This window comes from Hemitrygon akajei, chromosome 1 (genome assembly GCF_048418815.1).
Source record: "Hemitrygon akajei chromosome 1, sHemAka1.3, whole genome shotgun sequence".
In the NCBI taxonomy this organism is placed as follows: domain Eukaryota; kingdom Metazoa; phylum Chordata; class Chondrichthyes; order Myliobatiformes; family Dasyatidae; genus Hemitrygon; species Hemitrygon akajei.
The window spans coordinates 188,371,164-188,395,447 of NC_133124.1; the positions used below are offsets into that span (position 1 = coordinate 188,371,164).

Genomic DNA, 24,284 nt, shown 5'->3' on the forward strand with positions numbered 1-24,284 from the left:
AATCTGGTCCCAATATATCGATGTAGTTATAAAGAAAGCAAAACCGTGACTATACTTTGTTAGGAGTTTGAAGAGATTTGATATGTCCACAAAACACTCAAAAACTTCTATAGATGTAGCATGGAGAGCATTTTGACAGGCAGCATCACTGTCTGGTTTGGGGCAGTGGTGGGGGGGTTGCTGGGGCTACTGCACAGGACCGAAAGAAGATGCAGAGGGTTGTAAATTTAGTCGGCTCCATCTTGGGCACTAGCCTACAAAGTACCCAGGACATCTTCAGGTAGTGGTGTCTCAGAAAGGCAGTGTCCATTATTAAGGACCTCCAGCACCCAGGGCATGCCCTTTTCTCACTGTTACCATCAGGTAGGAGGTATAGAAACCTGAAGGTACACACTCAGTGATTCAGGAACAGCTCCTTCCCCTCTGCCATCTGATTCCTAAATGGAGATTGAATCTGTGAATACTACCTCACTTTTTAATATATACTATTTCTGTTTTTGTATGATTTTAATCTATTCATCATACGTATACTGTAATTGATTTCCTTAGTTATTTTTTTCTTCTATATTGTGTATTGCATTGACCTGCTGCTGCTAAGTTAACAAATTTCACGACCACATGCCAGTGATAATAAACCTGGTTCTGATAGATTTCTCCAAGAGCTCCAAGCCCTTGTTTGAAAGCCTGGGTTCTGGAGAGTTCTCCAGATCTGTGACTTTTGCCAGGGTGATACCAGGTGTGTGAATAGACACATGGGCACCAGAACCAGACCCATCGGCCCAACTTGTCCTCGCTGACCAAGGTGCCGGCCTCAGCTCTGTCTGTGTGTGGTTCAGATCTGCTTCCAATCCCTGAAACGGTCCAGATGTCCTTTAAGCAGTGTAATTGTACCATCTCTACTACCTCTTCTGGCAACTCATTCCATATATGCACCGTCTCTGGGGTCCTGTAAATCTTTCTCCTCTCACTTTAAACCTATGCTCTCTAGATTCAGTCATCTTCCATGGGAAAAAGACTCTGATTATCTACGTTAGCTATGGCCCTCGTGGTTTTATAAACCTTTATAACAGGGGTTCCCAACCTGGGGTCCAAGGATCCCTTGCTTAATGGTACTGGCCCATGGCATAAAGAAGGTTGGGAATCCCTCACCCCTCAGCCTCCTACACTCCAAGGGTAAAAAGTCCCAGCCTATCCGCTCCCTCCTTATAACTCAAGTCCTGAAGACCTGGGAAGATCTTTGTGAATCACTTCAGCACCTTCTCCAGCTAAATTACACCCTTCCTATAGCTGAGTGACTAGAACTGCATGCAAGATTCCAGGTGTGGTCTCACCAACGTCTTCTGCAGCTGAAGCGTGATGTGCCGATTTGTATACTCAATGCCCCATCCAATGATGTCATATGTCTTCATCATTACCTTGTCTGCAAGTGTCACAACCTTCCAGGAAACTATGTATCTGAGGCTTTCTCTGTTCTACATCACTCCCAGAACCCTGCATTCCCACTCTGGTTTAACTTCCTGGAATACAACACTTCACACTTGCCTGAATTAAATAACTTTGCCATTTAGAAACTTACAGCACATTACAGGCCCTTCGGCCCACAATGTTGTGCCGACCATGAAGCCTACTCTAGAAACTACCTAGAATTTCCCTAGCACATAGCCCTCTGTTTTTCTGAGCTCCATGTACCTATCTAGGAGGCTCTTTAAAAGACCCTATTGTATCCACTTCCACCACCGTCGCCATTTCACACACTCACCACTCTCTGTGTGAAAACTTACCCCTAACATTCCCCTCACCACTTATTTCCAAGCACCTTAAAATTATGCCCTCTCATGTTAGCCAATTCAGCCCTGGGAAAAAGCCTCTGGCTATCCACATGAACAATGCCCTTCATCATCTTATACACCTCTATCTGGTCACCTCTCATCCTCCGTCACTCCAAGGAGAAAAGGCCAAGTTCACTCAACTATTCTCATAAGAAACGCCCTCCAATGCAGGCAACATCCTTGTAAATCTCCTCTGCACTCCACATCCTTCCTGTAGTGAGGTGACCAGAACTGAACACAGTACTCCAAGTGGGGTCTGACCAGGGTCTTATAAAGCTTATATTTCCGTGTCCTCTTTCCCCATTGATTTGGATCCTGTTGTAACCCTACACAACTTTCTTCCCTGTCCACCACAACACAGATTTTGATGTCATTCTCAAACTTACTTAATAATGAAAAAATACATTATCATCCAAATTGTTAATAAAGATGACAAACAACAGTGGACCCAGCACCGATCCCCATCACATACCGCTGGTCACAGGCCACCAACGTGAAACTCGGATTCATTTAAGTCGGGCAGACTCACTCAATCTTTTTATGAGGCTTCCATTTTGCTTATTCTTAAAAAGAATAAGGATCCAACTGAATGCTCTTCATATAGACCAATTTCTTTACTTAATGTTGATACCAAGATCCTATCTAAAGTTTTGGCCCATAGGATTGAAAATATTTTACCATCTGTCATTTCTGATAACCAAACTGGATTTATCAAAAATCGATATTCTCACTTTAATATTCATCGGTTGTTAAATATTATTTATTCTCCTTTTAACATGATATCAGAATGTGTGGTATCCTCAGATGCTGAGAAAGCTTTCGACAGAGTTGAATGGAATTATTTATTTAAAACTTTAGAAAAATTCCATTTTGGACCCGTTTTCATTCAATGGATTAAATTACTTTATTTTGCTCCTTACGCTAGGGTTATCGCTAATTCTCTTAATTCCAAGCCATTTAAGCTTCAACGTGGCACTAGACAAGGCTGTCCGCTGGACCCTTTGCTTTTTGATCTGGCCTTAGAACCCTTAGCAATTGCCTTTCAAGAATCTAATGGTATCACCGGTATTTTAAGGAGGGACACTATTCACAAAGTCTCACTGTACGCTGATGATCTGCTGTTATTTATTTCTAATGTCGAAACTTTGTTACCCCATGCGCTTTCTTTACTCTCCTGTTTTAGCCAGTTCTCAGGTTATAAATTAAACCTACATAAAAGTGAATTTTTCCCTTTGAATAATTTGATACCGACAAATTCTAACCTTCCTTTTAAAATTGTAAGAAACCAATTTGCCTACTTAGGTGTAACAATCACTAAAAACTATAAGTCTATTTAAAGAAAATTTTCTTAATCTATTGAATCACGTAAAAAGGATAGTATCAAATTTGTTGCCTCTTTCGTTATCGCTGATTGGCCAAATCAACTCTACCAAAATGAATATACATTTTGTATTACCTAAATTTATATATCTTTTTCAGGCATTGCCTGTTTTCATTCCTAAATCTTTTTTTTTTATTCTCTTGATTCTATTATATCTTCAAGTCAAGTCAAGTCAAGTCACTTTTATTGTCATTTCGACGATAACTGTTGGTACAGTACACAGTAAAAACGAGACAAGGTTTTTCAGGACCATGGTGTTACATGAAACAGTACAAAATCTAGACTGAACTACATAAAAAACAACACAGGGAAAAAAAACGCACAACAACTACACTAGACTACAGACCTACCCAGGACTGCATAAAGTGCACAAAACAGTGCAGACATTACAATAAATAATAAACAAGACAATAGGGCAGTAAGGTTTCAGTCCAGGCTCTGGGTATTGAGGAGTCTGATAGCTTGGGGGAAGAAACTGTTACATAGTCTGGTCGTGAGAGCCCGAATGCTTCGGAGCCTTTTCCCACACGGCAGGAGGGAGAAGAGATTGTATGAGGGGTGCATGGGGTCCTTCATAATGCTGTTTCCTTTGCGGATGCAGCGTGTAGTGTAAATGTCCGTGATGGCGGGAAGAGAGACCCCGATGATCGTCTCAGCTGACCTCACTATCCGCTGCAGGGTCTTGTGATCTGAAGTGGTGCAATTTCCGAACCAGGCAGTGATGCAGCTGCTCAGGATGCTCTCAATACAACCCCTGTAGAATGTGATGAGGATGGGGAGTGGGAGATGGACTTTCCTCAGCCTTCGCAGAAAGTAGAGACGCTTCTTATGCATGGAAGAATAAGCGTTCTAGATTAAATAAAATTCATCTTCAGAAAGATAAAAAGAATGCAGGATTAGCCCTACCAAACTTTAGATTTTATTATTGGGCAGTTAATATAAGAAATCTTACATTTTGGTTCTATTACGTTAATCATGAGGTTTGTCCGATGTGGGTTTTTTTTAGAAGCTAACTCTGTTAATAAGTTTCTATTATTTCTCTTCTTGGATCCTCACTTCCTGTGTCTCTGAGTAAACTAACTGATAATCTGGTAGTTAAACACACTATGAGAATTTGGATACAATTCCAAAAATACTTTGGCTTGTTGAGACTTTCTCTTTCGAATCCCATTTTTTCTAATTATATTTTTAAACCCTCTATGATTGATGTGGCTTTTAAAGAATGGGATAGATTAAGTATTAAACGCTTTCAGGACTTGTTTGTAGAGGCAAGTCTCTTTCCATTTGAACAACTGTCAACTAAATATAGTTCACCCAAAACTTTTTTTTTGATATCTACAAATAAGTACATTTCCTAATAGTCCTGATAAGAATCTACTAGATGTAACTTTTAATTTGAAACCTTTTTATAATGGATCTATAACTAATATAATATGCTGTTGGGAATGAGAAGTGTTCCTTTAGATAAAATTAAAAATCGTTGGGAAGAAGATTTACAGACTTAAATTTCTGAGGAAACTTGGAATAAAATTTTTAAATTGGTTAACACTTCACCGTTATGTGCCCGCCACTCTCTCCTACAATTTGAAGTGGTCCTTAGGGCCCATATGACCAAGGATAAGTTGTCTTGTTTTTATTTAGATATATCTCCGTATTGTGATAAATGTAATAATGGAGAAGCTTCACTCATTCATATGTTTTGGACATGTCCGAGTCTTGGAAAATATTGGAAAGAAGTATTTTAAACTTTTTTGATACTTTTCAAAGTAAACTTTAAGCCTAATCCTTTGACCGCTTTATTTGGTATTGTTGGAGAAAAGGATATTATTTTGGAGTCATCTGATTTGCACATTTTGGCTTTTGTTTCTCTTATGGCCAGAAGGACGCTCTTGCTTAAATGGAAAGATGCGGCCCCTCCTATTCACACCCAATGGTTACATGATGTGATATCATGCTTAAATTTAGAGAAGATTCAATGTTCAACCTCTGAATCTAGTCACGACTTTCATACATTGTGGGGACCTTCTCTGAATTATTTTCAAAACCTTTGATTTGCTGTTAAAGCACAGATGATGACTAATAATTTTTATTTTCCTTTTCTTCTTTACTAATCAGCTTCAGTCTTGGTAGTGGGTTAGATTTTTTCATATAATAAAATTACTATATTTCAAAGTAACAAATTAATCAATATGAATATAGGGTAAGGAGTCTTTATATGCGATTTAGTATAATGTATTGATATATATTTTTTCTTGTACTCTGTATTCTTATATGTAAATTAATAAAAATGTTGGAAAAGAAAAGGACACTACAACTCATATTCTCAGTATTATTTATTTACTGTTTTTAGATTTTTCACTGTCTGTCTTCTTTTGCACGTTGGTTGCTTGTCAGCGTCACAATGTGCGCTGGCAATGTTGGAAACCAAATGCAGAGTAAAGACAGGCTCCCGTGTAGAGATGACTACCAGCATTTGTTTATAATAATTCCAACAGAATATTGGTGGCTCAGTCGAGTGACACCGCAAGACATAACATTCTCAAAGCCAGGACCCCGGAATTAGTGCTGATCAGGCGTCCACTTAAGTACACGGAATCCCTCAGCCTATCAAAATAAACTTAACAAGTTTAAACAGAAAGCACCAGGAGACTGTATTACAAAAAGTGAGTCACTCAAGAAAATCACAAAGAAATCTAAACAATTAATAATTCTTATCAAACAACAATTAACCAATTCAGGAGCTCTAACAACCTGGGAGCCCGACGCTCTCCTGGTCCACATACAGGCTCGAAGAGCTCATTATAGTTTGCTGTTTGTTTGGGTGTAACTTTTCATTGATTCTAGTGTAGTTCTCTGTTCTGCCACGAATAATTGAAAAAGAAAGAATCACAAGGTGGTATATGTACATTATTAGATAATAAATTTATTTTGAACATTTGAACATCATAATTAGTTGTAACTACTTGTTTTCTGTGGCCCCACAGCTTACTGAACTCAAATACCTTCACGCTGATTGCAGATGACGCTTTTAGTGGCCTATCCCACCTGCAGTACCTGTAAGTCCGAACAATACTTTGTCCAGGATTTACTGGCTTTAGATATAACCACATCTGTGTTGAAATCTGTTTTCTCTTTGTGTGCGTGTGTTCACAGATTCATAGAGAACAACGATATCCAGTCACTGTCCAAGTACACGTTCCGGGGCCTCAAATCATTGAGCCATCTGTGAGTCTTTCATGATTTATGATTTAACTTAGTTAAGGCTCTGAAAAATTGGAATGAACCGTAAGGTAAGGTGGTGAGAGTTTATAAGTGGACTTCGACTCCTTGATCAACTCCTGAGCAGGGTGCTGGGACACACCCTCAAGAACAATGCATGGGGTGATGGTGTTGTCCATCTTTGGGGTGTGAAGGGGCAAGGACTGGGGAGACTCTGGACCAAAGAAGTTAGACTTAAACACTGAGCTAGGATTAATGGTCAGGGTAGAGAGATCACTGGGAAAGGGAGGGCAGGCTAAACTAGAGCCCCCCCCCCCCCCAGGTGTCAGGGTACAGGTACAGAAACTGGTACAGGATCACTTACTATCCCACAATCATAAGACAATAAGACATAGGAGCAGAGTTAGGCTGTTTGGCCCATCAAGTTTGCTCTGCCATTTGATCATGTCTGATCCATTTCACTCTCAACCCCATTCTGCTGCCTTCTCTCCAAAACCTTTCATGCCTAAACTAATCAAGAACCTATCCACCTTAAATACTAGGTATTAAATGATGACTAGGCCTCCACAGTCTCCTGTGGCAATGAATTCCACAGATTCATCACCTTCTGGCTAAAGAAATTACCCCTCTCTCCATTCTAAATGGGCGTCCTTCTATTCTGAGGTTGTGTCCTCTGGTCCTAAACTCCCCCACTATAAGAAACATCCTGTCCACATCCACTCTATAGGGTTTTCAACCTTCAGTAAGTTTCAACGAGATTCCTCTTCCTTCTAAATTCGAGCAAATGCAGGCCCAGAGCCATCGAACGCTCCTCATATGATAAGCCTTTCATTCCCAGAAACACTGTTGTGTGCCCTCTCCAACATCAGTACATCCTTTCTTAGATAAGGGGACCAAACTGCCCACAGTAGCCCAAGTGAGGCCTCACCAGTGCCTAATACAGCCTTTTCAAAGTAGTGCCATTTCATCCTAGCTTTCATCTTCTAGTCCTCTCAACATTCATTTGCCTTCCTCACCACTGACTCAACCTGAAAATCAACCTTTAGAGAATTCTGCACAAGAGCTCCCAAGTCCCTTTCCACCTCAGGTTTTTGAATATTCTCCCCATTTAGAAAATGGCCTACGTATTTATTCCTGCTGCTGAAGTGTATGACCATGCACTGTGTTCCATTTGCCACCTCTTTGCCTATTCTCCTAATCTCTTTGCTTCCTCAACACCACCTACCCTTCCATTTATCTTTGTAACATCTGCAAACATGGCCACAAAGCTATCAATTCCGCCATCCAAATCATTGACATGCAATGTAAAAAGAAGCAGTCCCAACACCGACCCCTGCAGAACACCACTAGTCACTGGCAGCCAATCTGAAAAGGCCCCCTTTATTCCCACTCTGCCCCCTGCCAATCAGCCAATTCTCTATCCATGCTAGAATCTTTCCTGTAATACCATGGGCTCTTATCTTGCTAAGCAGTGTCATGTGTGGCACATTGTCAAAGCCTTCTGAAAATCCAAGTGCACAACATTCACCAATTCTCCTTTGTCTGTCCTGCTTCCAACAGATTTGTCAGGCAAGATTTTTCCTTAAGGAAGCCTTACTAACTTTGGCCTACTTTATCATGTGCCTCCAAGTACCCTGAAACGTCCTTAACAATCGACTCCAACATCTTCCCAGCCACTGAGGTCGGGCAAAATGGCCTATAGTTTCCTTTCTGCTGCCTCCCTCCCTTCTTGAAGCGTGGAGTGACATTTGCAATTTTTCTGTCCTCCAGAACCATTCCAGAACCTAGTGGTTCTTGAAAGATCATCACCTCCACAATCTCTTCAGCTACAACTTTCAGAACCCTGGGGTGTAGTCTCTCTGGTTAAATTGACTTATCTACCTTCAGACCTTTCAGTTTCCCAAGCTCCTTCTCCCTAGTATTAGCAGCTACACTCACTTCTGCCCCCTCCCAAACTTCCAGCATACTGCTAGTGCTTTCCACAGTGAAGACTGATGCAAGATATTTATTCGGTTTGTCTGCTATTTCCTTGTCACCAATTACACCTCTCCAGTGTCATTTTCCAGCTGTCTGATATCTACTCCCACCCCTCTTTTACTCTTTATACATCGGAAAAAATATCTCTTTGATATTATTGGCTAGCTTACCTTCATATTTCATCTTTTCTCTCCTTATGGCTTTTTAGTTGCCTGCTGTTGGTTTTTAAAAGCTTCCCAACCCTCTAACTTCCCACTAATTTTTGCTATATATATATGCCCTTTCTTTTACTTTTATATTGGCTTTGACTTCCCTTGCCAGCCACAGTTGTATCATCCTGCCTTAGAATACTTCTCCTTTGGGATGCATCAATCTTGCACCTTCCAATTTGCTCCCAGAAACTCCAGCCATTGCTGCTCTGCTGTCTTCCCTGCCAGTGTTCCCTTCCAATCAACTTTGGCCAGCTCCTCTCTCATGCCTCTCTAATATGGATACATTTGATTTGAGCATTTTCCCTCTGAAGTTGCAGGATGAATTTTATCATATTAATATCACTGTCTCCTAAGGGTTCCTTTTCCTTAAGCTCCCTAATCAAATCCATTTCATTACAAAACACTGAAACCAGAATAGCTAATCCCCTAGTGGGCTCAACCACAGGCTGCTCTAAAAAGCCATCTTGTAGGCATTCTACAAGTTCTCTTTCTTGGGATCCAAAATCAGCGCCAACCTGATTATCCCAATCTACTTGCAGATTGAAATCCCTATAACTATTGTAACATTGATGTACATTCATTTGCTCTCTCCCATTGTAATTTGTAGACTGTTGTAACGTGAACAACGTCACCCGAGAGACACTGAAGTTAGTGGATGTAGAAGTGTTTTATTGAACAAAAACGAGCAGCAGGCATCACATTGCGACACTCTTGGAGGAGGAGGGCTCCCAACCCAATATTACATTACATTTCTATGTGCTAAAGATCAGAGGTAACAGCAGGAGAATTTTACAGTTACAATGTATCTACAACACTTCCTTTGAATTGCATACAATTTTCACACACCACCTTCGCACCCAAAATGAATGCTAATCAGCATTGTCTGGTTTCCAATCAACACCTGTCCACTGCTCCAGGAAAACTATTGTTCAGATCTACATTTTAATTCAATCTACAATCCATATTCACGTCTGAAGATTGGTTCCTGGTGAAGTTAATATTTGCTATGCACCAGAACTCCAGAAGATGCCCTCTTGGCCCCCCTGGACAAAAATAAATTTGTTCTAGGAAAGGCTAAACTTTAAGGAGGATCTAATCAAACAAGGCAGCAAAAAAAAGCCCTGTTCTTCGGACCACCATCAAAATTACCCTACGTGCATCTACACTATCATCCCTAATGGCTACCCTACAAGACTCTAAACAGCAACTGGTTGAACAAGTTAGGTCTTTATTCTTTGGAGTGTAGAAGGTTGAGGGGGGACTTGATAGAGGTATTTAAAATTATGAGGGAGATAGATAGAGTTGACGTGGATAGGCTTTTTCCATTGAGAGTAGGGGAGATTCAAACAAGGGGACATGAGTTGAGAGTTAGGGGGCAAAGGTTTAGGGGTAACACGAGGGGGAACTTCTTTACTCAGAGAGTGGTAGCTGTGTGGAACGAGCTTCCAGTAGAAGTGGTAGAGGCAGATTCGATATTGTCATTTAAAGTAAAATTGGATAGGTATATGGACAGGAAAGGAATGGAGGGTTATGGGCTGAGTGCAGGTCGGTGGGACTAGGTGAGAGTAAGTGTTCGGCACGGACTAGAAGGGCCGAGATGGCCTGTTTCCGTGCTGTAATTGTTATATGGTTATATGGCTAACTGCTCCAGAAATTTGACCAACTTATTGAAATGCGGCTTTGCCATTCATATTAATATGCCATTAAGAAGAGGGACGCCTCACGTCTTAATAAGCTGGTAAGGAAGGCGGGCTCTGTCGTGGGCAAAGTACTGGAGAGTTTAACATCGGTAGCTGAGCGAAGGGCGCTGAGTAGGCTACGGTCAATTATGGAAAACCCTGAACATCCTCTACATAGCACCATCCAGAGACAGAGAAGCAGTTTCAGCGACAGGTTACTATCGATGCAATGCTCCTCAGACAGGATGAAGAGGTCAATACTCCCCAATGCCATTAGGCTTTACAATTCTACCGCCAGGACTTAAGAACTTTTTAAAAGCTATTATTAATGCTTTTTGAGATAGTGATTTAGATGCATATCATATTTTTTACTGAGTTAAGTATTGTATGTAATTAGTTTTGCTACAACAAGTGTATGGGACATTGGAAAAAAGTTGAATTTCCCCATGGGGATGAATAAAGTATCTATCTATCTATCTATCTATCTATCTATCTATCTATCTATCTATCTATGTCCGTTCCCTCCTTCCCTGCTGGTCAATTACAGTTTAATCACATTCATCTTCACCCTTCTACTCTCTGATAGCTAAAACTTAGCAGTGGTTACTCTCTGGTCGGGGGCACCAGGTAAATGTACCAGGCTCACAGGCGACAGGTCACACTCCATGGCAGAGCAGGAGATTGTCAACTAGTCTCTTAGACCCTCTCATGGATGTACAGAAGGGGTTGGGGTGTCTCTATATGAATGACTGCAAGGACCTCTCCCTGGTGGCACCCCCTAATGGACTGTCCAGTCGATCGCTGGCCCGACCACTAAAAGGGCCAGCTCATTTGTATTCACTCCCCCGCCCCATTCAGGCTGGGGTGACTGCCTTCAGATGCCCTGTGTAATTTCTTCTCGTTCTCAGTCCGCCATGCCATCGAAGTTGTGGTACCTGATGACTCTGCTACAACTGGGATTTCTTCCCATCTATCTTGCCCAATATTTTTTTCCTGTTCTGAGCTATACAACTAATCATCTTCCTTCCGCAACCAGCCTTCATTACAGAGTACAGTCACCGTTATACTTCAACGTGCTGTTTGCCGCTTGCTGTCACGTTCTCTCGGTGCCTTCTGCTTTTGTGTTTGTGTGGGTCTGCTTAGAAACATGGAAACACAGAAAACCTGCAGCACAATACAGGCCTGCCGACCCACAATGCTGTGCCTAACATGTCCTTACTTTAGGAATTACCTTGGGTTACCCACAGCCCTCTCGTTTTCTAAGCTCTTGTCCAGGAGTCTCTTAACAGACCCCGTTGTATCCGCCTCCACCACCGTCTCCGGCAGCCCATTCCAGAACTGATGCAGCCGGCACTCGGAGTCTCTGCGATGACACTCTTCCTGGGTACACGTGAAGTCTCGCTCAGTCTGTCAGGGTGGCGAGAAGGCGAGTCATACGGTTTAACCTGAGTCCAGTGTTTCCATTCGCTGCCTTGTCCGGAGCACCGCCTGGGAGCGAAACCTGTCGTTTCAGCCAGCTCCCTTACAACGACTCGGTCAGCTGGCTGTGGGAGACCATCTTCCCCACCCCCCCTTTGGCTCTCTCTGATCAATAGTATGTTGCTGGGGGTTCTGCTCGATCTGGTACCCTGGTTACAGAGGTCCTTCACACCTCCATGTAATCTTACTAACCTGGAACTGTAGTTTCTTTCTGTACACCTGTACTTTCTGTTGCTTCTTGTTCCTCCACTGTCACCCTTGCACTGATGTCCACCCACTCGCTCCCTTTCTGGTGAGCCTTTAATCACTGCTCCCTCCTCTGGCGGCTGCTCTACTTCCAACCCCTCCTGACTGTGTTCGACCCCTCCCCCTGGGACCCCTGACATGATTCCCACACATTGCCCTGTCTCCCAGTGGGCCAAGTGGGTCACACTTGTTCGCTGTTCCTGTCTTGTCCATGTTATTTCTCCTTTCGCTGAATATATTGGTGAGACCCAACACAGACTGGGAGACCGTTTCACTGAACACCTACGCTCTGTCCGCCAGAGAAAGCAGGATCTCCCAGTGGCCACACATTTTAATTCCACGTCCCATTCCCATTCTGATATGTCTATCCATGGCCTCCTCTACTGTCAAGATGAGACTGCACTCAGGTTGGAGGAACAGCACCTTATATACCGGCTGGGTAGCCTCCAACCTGATGGCATGAACATTGACTCCCCTTCTTATCCCATCCCTAATATATTTCATTTTTTCCCCCTCCCCTTTTTTTTTCTCTCTCTCTGCCCATCACCCTGCCTGTTCTCCATCTCCCTCTGGTGCTCCCCTCCCCCTTTCTTTCTCCCTAGGCCTCCCGTCCCATGATCCTTTCCCTTCTCCAGCTCTGTATCCCTTTTGCCAATCACCTTTCTGGCTCTCAGCTTCACCCCACCCCCTCCGGTCTTCTCCTATCATTTCCCCTTTCCCCCTCCCCTCCTACTTTCAAATCTCTTACTATCTTTCCTTTCAGTTAGTCCTGACGAAGGGTCTCGGCCTGAAATGTCGACAATGCTTCTTCCTGTAGATGCTGCCTGGCCTGCTGTGTTCCACCGGCATTTTGTGTGTGTTGCTTGAATTTCCAGCATCTGCAGATTTCCTCGTGTTTATTTTTCCCAAGTCAATGATAATACCTGCCTTACTTAGTGTGTCTGTCTCCAGGATAGTACCTCCATTGTTCGGGCACACCCAGAAATCGACAGGAAGCTGCACTCCCTCAATCTCAAGTACCTGGGGCTGACTTCTCTCCACCCTCATTGTTTCACCTCCTGCATCGGTAATATAAATCTCCTCCCCAGTCGCGGGCAGGGGTAGATCAGCATTTCACATCGCTGGTCCCCTAATAATCTTCTTGTGTACATCCGTCGATGGCCACCACTGATAATAGAGGCTGCCGTCAGCTGTTTGTCTGACCTCCCCAGCTCTATAATCTGGTCAGCAGGCAAATCAGAAAGGGGGGGGGGGGGGCTGCTGTGAATTCTGCCTGCGTAGGTGAGTGATACTCACACTTCCGTCTCTTTTCAAATCACTGCCTCCAACCATGGCCTGAGAGGCCGCAGCTGTAACGAATCACCTCCCCTACCCTCCCGCGTCTACTCCAGCAGTTCCCTGCTACGTGCTCTGGCTCCTGCCACACAAAGCAGGTTCTCTGTGATGTCACAGCGGCTACATTTGCGACAGGCACTTTATGACTTCTCTCCCCCCTCACTGGCCCACAATACTATCACCGAGCAGGTCAACCCCTCCACCATTCCCAAATCTAAAACTTCCTGGTGGGCTGAGCTCAGACCTTCCTTCACCATTTTCAGGAAGACTGGGTCGTCCCTCCCTGGATTATCCAACCCGGAATACTCCTCAAACGCTCGATATTACATTCTGCATTATCCAGCACGGTCTCATCAGCTGAACCATTGACGTTATCGTTCCCCAGTTACTCTCACATACCCCAATCACTGCCTTCCCTTAAAGAAGCGATATCTCTCTTCATTGCTGGTGTTTCTGGTAATTGCCCCTGCACCATCCCACACCCTCTGGGCCACTGCCCCACATGTTCCTCGGGCACTTTGCCTTTACCAACACATGTAGGGTGCATTTAGTGAATTTCAACCATTTCCTTGAGTTTGTGCCAGAATTCTGCATTTCCACAGGCAGCCTTAACTGAGGGCAGCTCTGACTAACTGCTCTGCTTCTCCCCAGGGTGAAGGATTTATGGATGGTCATAATCAAGGTCAAGGGCTCACTTGGGTTGTCGGGGTTCTCGACCTGTCATTGCCTAACCTCAATAGGTGCCGTCCTGGCAGATATATCTGGGTATAAATTCTCCCTCAAATATCTCCACACTATTTCCCACATTATGCAAAACATAAATGATGGATAAAAATTAAACAGTACACACTTAAAGCCACCGAGTACGCATTCTGCAATCTGACACTTACGTGTGTCGGAACTCATAATGTTTGTTGCATTCCTTTGCATTTAAGACCTGTTGCACCAAAGTTACAGACTTATTCTTAAGACACACAAACACACTAACAAATGAGCCTACTGCTGTAGTTTCCCCGAACGAGAATACACGCATCCCACTGGCGGCCCGAATGTAACCTTCATTGGCCCTGTCTCACCAAATTACACAAAAATGACTAGTCTCTTACATAAACACACACACACACACACACACACACACTCTCTCTCACACACACACACACTCTCTCTCTCTCTCTCTCACACACACACTCTCTCTCACATACACACACACACACACACACACACACACACACACACACACACACACACACACACACACACACACACACACACACACACACACACACACACACACACACACACACACACACACACACACACACACACACACACACACACCCTTTTATATCCACCGGTCTGGCTCTCCGTCACGTGCGTGATACTTTGTGATCCCGTGCTCACCGACCTGAACAGAACATTGTGGCTCTGCACACGGGAACACGACATGGACTTTGATTTTGTCCTCCTTGCTGGTACAGGGTGCAGTCCATGTAGACAGGGTGTGAAATCTCAAAACCTTTCCATCATCTACAAAGTGTAAGCCAGGAGCAGGAAAGACTACTCCAACCTGCCATCATGAGTACAGGTCCAGTTCTCCATCCGAGAGAAGGAAGTGCAGTGTGGTTGTAGACAGCGCACCCTGTAATCAGCGGTCTTGGGGGGATGGGTGCGTTAGTGGTGGTACTGATGCCTAGTAAGCAGTTGCTTTTTCTGGTGGAGTAGTCCTTCCTGCTCCAGGTTTACGCTTTGTAGATGATGGAAAGGTTTTGAGATTTCATGGTCTCGTGTCGAAGAATACCCTGTGTCTGGTCCAGTCTCGGGCAGAGTACTTACGTGGCTGGTTAGTTTCCAGTTGGTGTGACCCTTAGAGGCCTGACAGCAAGAGATTCAGTGATGGCAATGCCATTGAATGACTAGTGTAGGCGGCTGGCGATGGTGCCTGAAACCCTTGTGTTGTGAATGCCAGTGCCTCTGATAGATAGATAGATAGATAGATAGATAGATAGATACTTTATTCATCCCCATGGGGAAATTCAACATTTTTTCCAATGTCCCATACACTTGTTGTAGCAAAAACTAATTACATACAGTACTTAACTCAGTAATAATATGATATGCATCTAAATCACTAACTCAAAAGCATTAATAATAGCTTTAAAAAAAGTTCTTAAGTCCTGGCAGTTGAATTGTAAAGCCTAATGGCATTGGGGAGTATTGACCTCTTCATCCTGTCTGAGGAGCATTGCATCGATAGTAACCTGTCGCATCCCTCCCCCTTTCTTTCTCCTGAGGCCTCCCGTCCCATGATCCTTTCCCTTCTCCAGCTCTGTTTCCCTTTTGCCAATCACCTTTCTGGTTCTCAGCTTCACCCCACCCCCTCCGGTCTTCTCCTATCATTTCACATTTTCCCCTCCCCCTCCTGCAAACGTTTGTACTTTCAAATCTCTTACTATCTTTCCTTTCAGTTAGTCCTGACGAAGGGTCTCGGCCCAAAACCTCGACAGCGCTTCTCCCTATAGATGCTGCCTGGCCTGCTGCGTTCCACCAGCATTTTGCATGGTGGGTTTTCAAGCAAGTGGATACTATAGAGAGAGTGCAGAGGAGATTTACAAGGATGCTGCCTGGATTGGAGAGCATGCCTTATGAGAATAGGTTGAGTGAACTCGGCCTTTTCTCTTTGGAGTGATGGAGGATGAGAGGTGACCTGATAGAGGTGTATAAGATGATGAGAGGCATTGTTTGTGTGGATAGTCAGAGGCTTTCCCCCCAGGGCTGGAATGGCTAACATGAGGGGGCAAAGCTTTAAGGTGTTTGGAAGTAGGTCAGGGGTAAGTTTTCCACACAGAGAGTGGTGGGTGCGTGGAATGCACTGCCAGCGACGGTGGTGGAGGCGGATACAATAGGGTCTTTTAAGAGACTCTTAGATAGGTACGTGGGGCTTAGATAAATAGAGGGCAATGCGCTAGGGAAATTCTAGGCAGTTTCTAGAGTAGGTTACATGGTCGGCACAACATTGTGGGCCGAAGGGCCTGTAATGTGTAAATTTCTATGTTCTATAAGTCTACACACAGTGGTGTTCTGGAAGGATCAGTGCTGGGACCTCTGTTAAGGTGAAATTATAGGTGGCTGATAATGTTTGCAGATGGCACAAGTCTGGCAAAGTTTTGGACAGCGAGGAAGGTTGTCAAATAATTTAGCGGGGTATAGATAGTTGGATATTTGGGCAGAGAAGTAGCAGAGGAAGTTTAATTGCAAAAGATATATTGCATGTGGTGAGGTTGAATGTGAGAAAGAATACAGTAAATGGCAAGAGCATTGATATAGAGAGAGAACGCGTTTACAGCTCTCTGAAAGTGTTGGATAGGGTGATAAAGAAGGCATATGCCATGCTAGCTTTGAAGCATTGAGTATAAAAGTTGGCAAGACATGGTGCAGCTGGTTAAAATACTTTTGAAGTATTTCGAGCAATTCTGGCTGTCACACTATATCAGACTTATTATCTCTGTTTTATGTGACATGAAAACCACAGTTTTGCAACAGCAGAGAAGTGCAAACACATACCGCTACTAGAAATTACAAGCTAACTGGTGCAAAATACTAGGATTACTGAGGTGGTGCTCATGGGCTCATGGGTTATTCAGAATCTAACGGCAGAAGCTTCTGAATCATTGAGTGCGGCTCCCCAGGCTCCTGTGCCTCTTCCCTGATGATAGTAAAAGAGAAGTAGGCATGTCCAGGATGGTGAGGGTACTTAGTAATGGATGCGACCTTCCTGAGGCATCTTGAGGATGTCCTTAATGAGGGGAGGGTTGACCGGAGCTGGCTGTACAGCTTTTTGCGATCCTTTGCCTTGGAGCCTCCATACAAGGCTGTGATGCAACTAGCTGGAATGCTCTTCACTGTGTATATCTACAGAATTTCCAGACGGACCTAATCTCCTCACCAAACAGAGCTGCTGGTGTGCTTTCTTCGTGGTTGCATCAGTGTACTTGGCCCAGAACAGATCCTCTGAGATGTCAACGTTCACGAGCACGAGGCTGCTCCCTCTTTCCACTGCTGACCTCAGTGTGTGTCCCCTGAATTCCCCCTTCCTGAAGTCCGCATTCAATGTCCTGCTCATGCTGACAGTGTCGTGACCCCATTCAATCAGCTGATCTATCTCACATCCGTGTAACCCCTCGCCTCTGTCTGAGATTTCACCAACATGGTAGTGTCAGCAGCAGATGTATTAATAGCATTTGAGCTGGATCTGGTCAAACGGTCATGGGTATAGATAGAGTGGTGGGCTAAGCATGCATCCTTGAGTTGACCCGTGCTAATCACCAGTGAGGAGATTAATCCTAATCCTCAATCCATACTGACTGTTGTCTCCTGATGAGAAAGTTGAGGATCCAGTTACAGAGGGAGATACTGTGGCTCTAAGTTTGGAAGCTAGGTGAAACTAAGGACTAAGGGTATGATAGTACTAAACTTTAAACTGTAATCAATAAACAGCAGCATGGTATATGCTTTCCTGTTGCTGAGGTGCTCCAAAGCCAAGCGAAGAGCCAGTCAGGTCAAGCAACGTTTAATGTAATTTAACTATATACACGTCAAACCAGGCGTTTCTCTGAACCGGGGTGTAAAGCACGGTGGTACACGTAACACACATATAACACAACAACTTGAGAAGGTTAGGGTAAAATCTACAGACATAAACAGACAACGAAAAGTGTGCAAATTAAACTTTGTAAGGTACGGAACAGATTAACTTCGGATACAATGAGGCAGAGAGTTCAGAAGTCTTATGGCCTGAGGGAAGAAACTGTTCCCCGTCCCGACCATCCTTGTTTTGATGCATCAGAGTGTGCTGCCTGATTGTAGAATGTCAAAGAAGCTGCTGGATGGATGGGTGGGATCTTTGATAATACTCAGGGCCCGCATATTATGCAGTGGTCTTGATAAACGTCCCCAGTGGAAGGCAGAGAAACCCCTATGACCCCCTCAGTCCTTTGGAGATGCTTGGCTGCTCCCATACCAGATGGAGATGCAACTTGTCAGGATGGTCTCAATGGTGCCACTATAAAATTCAGTTAAAATGGGGGGGTGGAGGGGAGAGGCTTGCTCGCCTCATTCTCCTCGGGAAGTGGAGGTGCTGCTCTGCCGTCTTCTTCAGGGAGGTGAGGTCACCTGTGATGTGAACTCTCGGGAACTTGATGCATTGAACTCTCTCTACAGTGGAGTCATGTATTCGCACGGGGGGACGGTTCGTCTGCACCTTCCTGAAGTCCACAATGATTCCCTTGGTCTTCAGATCTGGGTTGCGTCAGCTGTCGACCTGTTGTGGTGGGGGGCCAATTGCAGTGGGTTGAGGACCTTGCTCAGGCTGGAGTTAATTCTAGCCATGACTAACCTCTCGAAACACTTCATTATGGTAGACGTGAGTGCTACCAGTTGATAGCCATTGAGATATAACAGAAGGATGTAGAGGCATTCGGAGAGGGTGCAGAAGAGGTTCACCAGGAAGCTCCCTGGATTAGAGAGTGTGACCTACAAGGAGAGGATTGAAAAGCTTGGATGGTTTCCTCTGGAGCATTGGAGGATGAGGGACAACCTGACAGAAGTTCATAAAATAAAAAAGAGGCGTAGATAGGGTAAATAGGTAACTAGGATGGAAATGCCACTTAGGAGAGGGCAGAACTTTAAGGTGAAAGGGATAAAGTTTAAAGGAGACGTGCAAAACAATATATTTTACACTGAGATCGGTGGGTGCCCAGAATGGGCTGCCAGGGTTGGTGGTAGAAGCAGATACGTTAGAGTGGTTAGGAAGCATTTAGACAGAGAAATGAAAATGATCTGTTCCTTCTCACACTCCTGTTGGCTCACCAATCAACTGTTTCGTTTTGTTCTTTTTACCTCTGCAGATCATTGGGAAACAACAATCTCCGGACACTTCCCAGAGACATCTTCATCAACCTTCAGGTTTTGACACATTTGTGAGCATTTTACTCCTCATTTGAAGACCACATCCGTACGTCATAAACCAAAAACTGGGGTGAAATCCTCTGACTGGGAATGGGTGCGCTTGGGTGCCCATAGCGCAAAGCAAGATTTCACCTCAGCAGAGAACGTTGGAAAATTCTGAATAAGCAGTAAGCCCACTTAGGGTAGTGTTTGATCTTCTTCTAACATCATGAGTTAAAATGGTAACTTATCAGAGTTCTTGAAAACTTATTGGAGGAATCTGTGTTCATGCATTAAGTATCCAGTAAACTGCCCAGATTGGTATAAGTATGAAAGAAAAGCCTGATATCGATGTTATGAATAATTCTGAGAATCTCCACCAGTTTCAAAAAAACAATCAAGCAAGTTACAACCCCACCAATCCTTATCGGGTTAACACAAGCTTGGGTGAACTCTGGTTACTATGGTTCCTTGAGCACATGCACCATGTCTCTGTCGACTGTGCAGGCAAGGGAAGGGCAGATCAAAGAGTGGTGTTGTTGGAGGGACTGATTGGTTCATTGGCTATCAAGGGATTCAATTTACAACCTGTATACCATTGCCCAGTTGGGGATGCAAGAAGGACATCTGGGTTGGAATTTGGAAAGGGTGAATTAAACGGTTAAATATGCCAGAGATAAGCAAGCGTTTGTAGGCTATCAAGAGAAAATCAAGACAGACTTCACTTTTGAGCTGGTCAGCATTCAAGCAGTAGACACAAATCTGCTACGATTTTTTAATCATTTATTATCTGCCGGTGCTGATTGTGAGGCAATTTTGTTCTTGTGGCTCGCTCAAGGGTTAAGTGTGAACCTCGTCCGGAAGCTCCTGTCTGTGGAAGTCCAGGAACTTGCACATCTTCCTAGAATTGCTCCATCATCCAAGGGTGTCAATGGTGTCAACAACACTGAATGCTAGACACTACACGGTCCATCCAACAGAATCTCTAACTGCCCTCTACTGTAAATCTCACAACCATTAGAACTGTATTATAATTGGTATTTATATGGCCCACCAGAAAATATTTTCAAAATATCACTGCATCGAAACAAGGCGGGGATGTTTGTTGTAAATTAAACTGTTTGTGCAAATCAGCTGAAACTTCCTGCTCCTTTGCAGAGATTTGCGAGGAAATGCCTTCCACTGCGACTGCAAAATGAAGTGGCTGATAAGGTGGCTACAGGCAACTAATACCACAGTGCCACCTACCTATTGCGTCAGCCCAGTCAAATATCAGGGGCACGCAATAAACAGTCTGCCTCTCCATCAATTTGAATGCATCGCCACAGGTCTGTAGTCAAATCTGAGACAGTAAAACTCAACAAAAACGTACTCCTCTGAATTGTGTTTCGCTTTGGTGTGGATCAGTGTAAAATCTGTGGGAGTCAAAGCAAAAAGCCTTGTCAATTAATCTGTGTAGGACCACAGTTTCAAGCCAGTGCGTTCAGTGGGAGGGTTAGGGTACTTTGTGGCAATACTTCATGGGAGATTAGAAGAGGGCATCAAGTTACAAGTTTGTTTGAAAGACAGTGCAGAACGAACTTTATTCTCCTAGTTGGTCATGTCCAATTTAAGAAATGAATATGAGATATTTTTGAAAATTTGGTCACCATACTTACGAAAGAAAGGATTAGATACATAGGTCCTTTGAAGATAAAATTATAGTAATTGGGGAAAGTGAAAATAAATATCAAAATTATTTTGAACTCCATGGAACATGTGGGGATCCTCCGATATCCAGGCAATCTTTCTTCTCTTTTCTTTCTTTCTTTTTTTTTTCTTTAGATAAGGATTAAGGGGGGAGGGTTAAGGGGAGGGGGGAGGGTTAATATCACTTTTCTTACCATTTCATTATTACATTTATTCTTGTAATTTCTAAAATTCAATAAATAAATAATTTTTTTTTAAAAAAAAGATTGCTTAATAGGAATATTTGTGGTAATTTCATTCTTGAGGCATGTGACCCTGATTACTTGTGTGATTACAGTCAAAGGACCTACATAAGAGGTTAGGAGGCACTGTGCTAGTACTGAGGGTGTTCTGTCTGTAGCAATGAGAGCTTGAAAATGTCTTTGAACACACCCACCAGTTGGTTGGCACAGGTTTTCAGAGTCCTACCAGTACTCCATTGGGACCTTCCGCCTTGCAATTGTTCACCCTCTTTAAAGGCCGTCTGATGTCGGCCTCCGAGACAGAGATCACAGATAATGTAGGGATCCTCATAGCCATAGCCATAGCCATAGTTTATTCTCCCTTTCAAAGTGTGCGTAAAAGGCATTGAGTTTTTGTAATAATGAGAATAATTTGATAATAATGATCTGTCCTTGCAGAATTCACTACACATCAAACACTACCCTTCCAGTCTATCTCAGCCGAGTCGTTTCTGTATGCCGATGACCTTTACGTCACATTTGCCCAGGCTAATAGCGGCAACTGTACTTTCCTCATGTGGGATCATGTTGAACTGGTCTTCAGGAAATCTGAAAACATCTCTGGTAAGTCTGAAGGGTTGTTAATGGGTACACATTGACATCATCTGGAGATGATGTTGTGCAGAAGGTTCTTTGGCAGTCAAGAATGAGTCGCGATTCTTTTAGTTGTGATGCACCATCAATAACTCTCTCTGAGACGTGAAGTCGAGATATCGGCTTTTATTGACTGGAAGAAGGAACAAGCAGTGAGAGACCACCATACTACATCCTGGAGACAGAGAGGCCGGGCTCAGGCCTCAATCGCCTTTATACAGGGGTCTGTGGGAGGAGCCACAGGAGCAGTCAGCAGGGGGCGTGTCCAGACAGGTATATGTAGTTCACCACAAGTTGCAACTGTTTTATTAGATAGTACACAGACAGGGTCAGCCTGTACCAACAAGCAAAATAGAGAAGTGTAACAAACGGCAGCAGCCTGTAATTGTAACTACAGTAAGCTGTAGCCAGCTGAATCTGACTGTAACAAGGGAACCTGAGCACACAGTTTTCTATTATACTGCAAACTGGTTTGGACCGATTTAGATAAGACACCAGTTTAGCAGGTACTTACTGAATCACACTTCAGCTTTGCAGACAAAGAAACTACAGAAATCTATACTAGAATACACTAAATGTCTACGGACTAACAGGTGATTCTATAAACACGTAAGCAAATGTACAAGGAAAAACGTAACAAAACCAACAATCCGACCTAAATCGTACAACACGTTAAAGTAGGTGTAATTATGATCGGATGTTTTCTGTTGCTGGAATTCCCAACCCATGTTAACAAGACGGTTTCCTCCTAACTAGCAAGCCAACAAGCCCCCTCCCAACTGGCATTCCTCTGATTTACGGGACTGATAATATCCCTACCCTGCTGCACAACTGTTGGCTATGCTGCAAATGCCTTTCAAAAACTTTTCCCTGTCTCCCCTCCTCTAAGAATCTCCTTGCCATCATGTGGCCATGCCTTTCATTATCTCCAATATCTAACTTTGTCTTTACAATTATGTTGTTTTAGAACATTATCCTAAAGGCTCTATGTAAACGTAGAGGTCTGGCTGGGGAATGTTAGTTAGTCTAACCCGAACACACTACACTAAGTCCAGTGGGGACTGTACTGGCTTGCTGGCCACTGGGTTAGCCAGTCTCAGGACAGCATGTAGAATGGCCTCCCAATGTCAGGGTAGGAAGGAATGGATGAAGCTGCTCCTAATCACTCCTCATCTCTTTTAGATGTTTAAGTAGTTAATGAAGTTGGAACTTGTCTCGTCTGTGAACGCAGGAGCACAAAGAAGTGGAGCAGGAGTCGGTCACCAGGCCCCTTAACCCTATCCCACCATTCAATACGATCATGGCCGACTTGTGCTGATCGCAGCTCCTCCTCTGTGCCTTTAACCCTCAATTCCAAAAGAGAACCAGAATCAGGTTTAATATCACCAGGATACTGTACGTTGTGAAATTTAGTGGCTCTGCGGCAGCAGAACAATGCAATACATAATAATAGGAAAGAAGATGAATTACAGTAAATATATAAAATAGTTAAATTAATAAATAGTGCAAAAAAGGAAATAAAAAGTAGTGAGGTAGTGTTCATGGGTTCAGTGTCCATTCATAAATCGGATGGCAGAGGGGAAGAAGCTGTTCCTGAATCGTTGAGTAGGTGCCTTCAGGCTTCTGTACCTCCTCCCCGATGGTAGCAATGAGAACGAGGCATGATGGGGGTCCTTAATGATGGACGGCACTTTCTTAAGGTATCACCCCTTGAAGATGTCCTGGATACTACGGAGGCTAGTGCCCATGATGGAGCTGGCTAAGTTTACAGCTCTCCACAGCTTACTTTGATCCTGTGCAGTAGACGGTGATGCATCCAGTTAGAACGCTCTCCACGGTACATCTGTAGAAATTTAAGAGTGTTTTAGGTGGCACACCAAGTCTCTTCAAACTCCTAATGAAATATAGCCGCTGTCCTGTCTTCTTTGCAGCTCAGAAGTATTGACACCCCAGGAACCTGAAATTGCTCACTCTCTCCACTTTTGATCCCTCTATGAGAACCAGCATTCTAAAGGGGTTTTTTTGTGCCAGAGCCTCAGCGACCTCTTTTTTCCCAAGTGGTTGCCTCGGAGGAATGATTCTGTGAGTGGTCCCCCACGTCCTTCTCACAGCGCGGTGTTTTTTTTTAACGAGGCCGAGTTGGGAGCTCGACACTCAACCCGGCACGGATGGAAAGCGTGCCCGGGAGCGGCCCGACTGGATTCGAACCCGGGAACCTTCGCTCCGGAGTCCGGCGCTGATGTCACTGCGCCACCAGCCGGCCCATTCTAAAGGTACCTCCATTAATTCACCACCTTCCCTGAGAAGGAATTCAGTTTTAAATGAGCACCCCTCATTCAAGATTGTCCCACAGGTGGAAATGTATCCACGTCTCCTCCGTCACCCTCCCTCGGGATCTGAAGCGTTCCCGTATGCTCACC

The 24,284-nt window shown here is 43.9% G+C and overlaps 1 protein-coding gene across 1 annotated transcript in view; it reads left to right on the plus strand.

Moving 5' to 3' along the window:
- Positions 1-24,284, plus strand: part of lgi3 (leucine-rich repeat LGI family, member 3) — a 44,077-nt gene that overhangs the window by 13,938 nt on the left and 5,855 nt on the right. Inside the window, exons 3-7 of the mRNA XM_073056827.1 lie at positions 6,195-6,266; positions 6,364-6,435; positions 19,261-19,332; positions 20,459-20,628; positions 21,670-21,834. Coding sequence (XP_072912928.1) covers positions 6,195-6,266; positions 6,364-6,435; positions 19,261-19,332; positions 20,459-20,628; positions 21,670-21,834 — 551 coding nt within the window. The remainder of the gene's footprint in view (positions 1-6,194; positions 6,267-6,363; positions 6,436-19,260; positions 19,333-20,458; positions 20,629-21,669; positions 21,835-24,284) is intronic.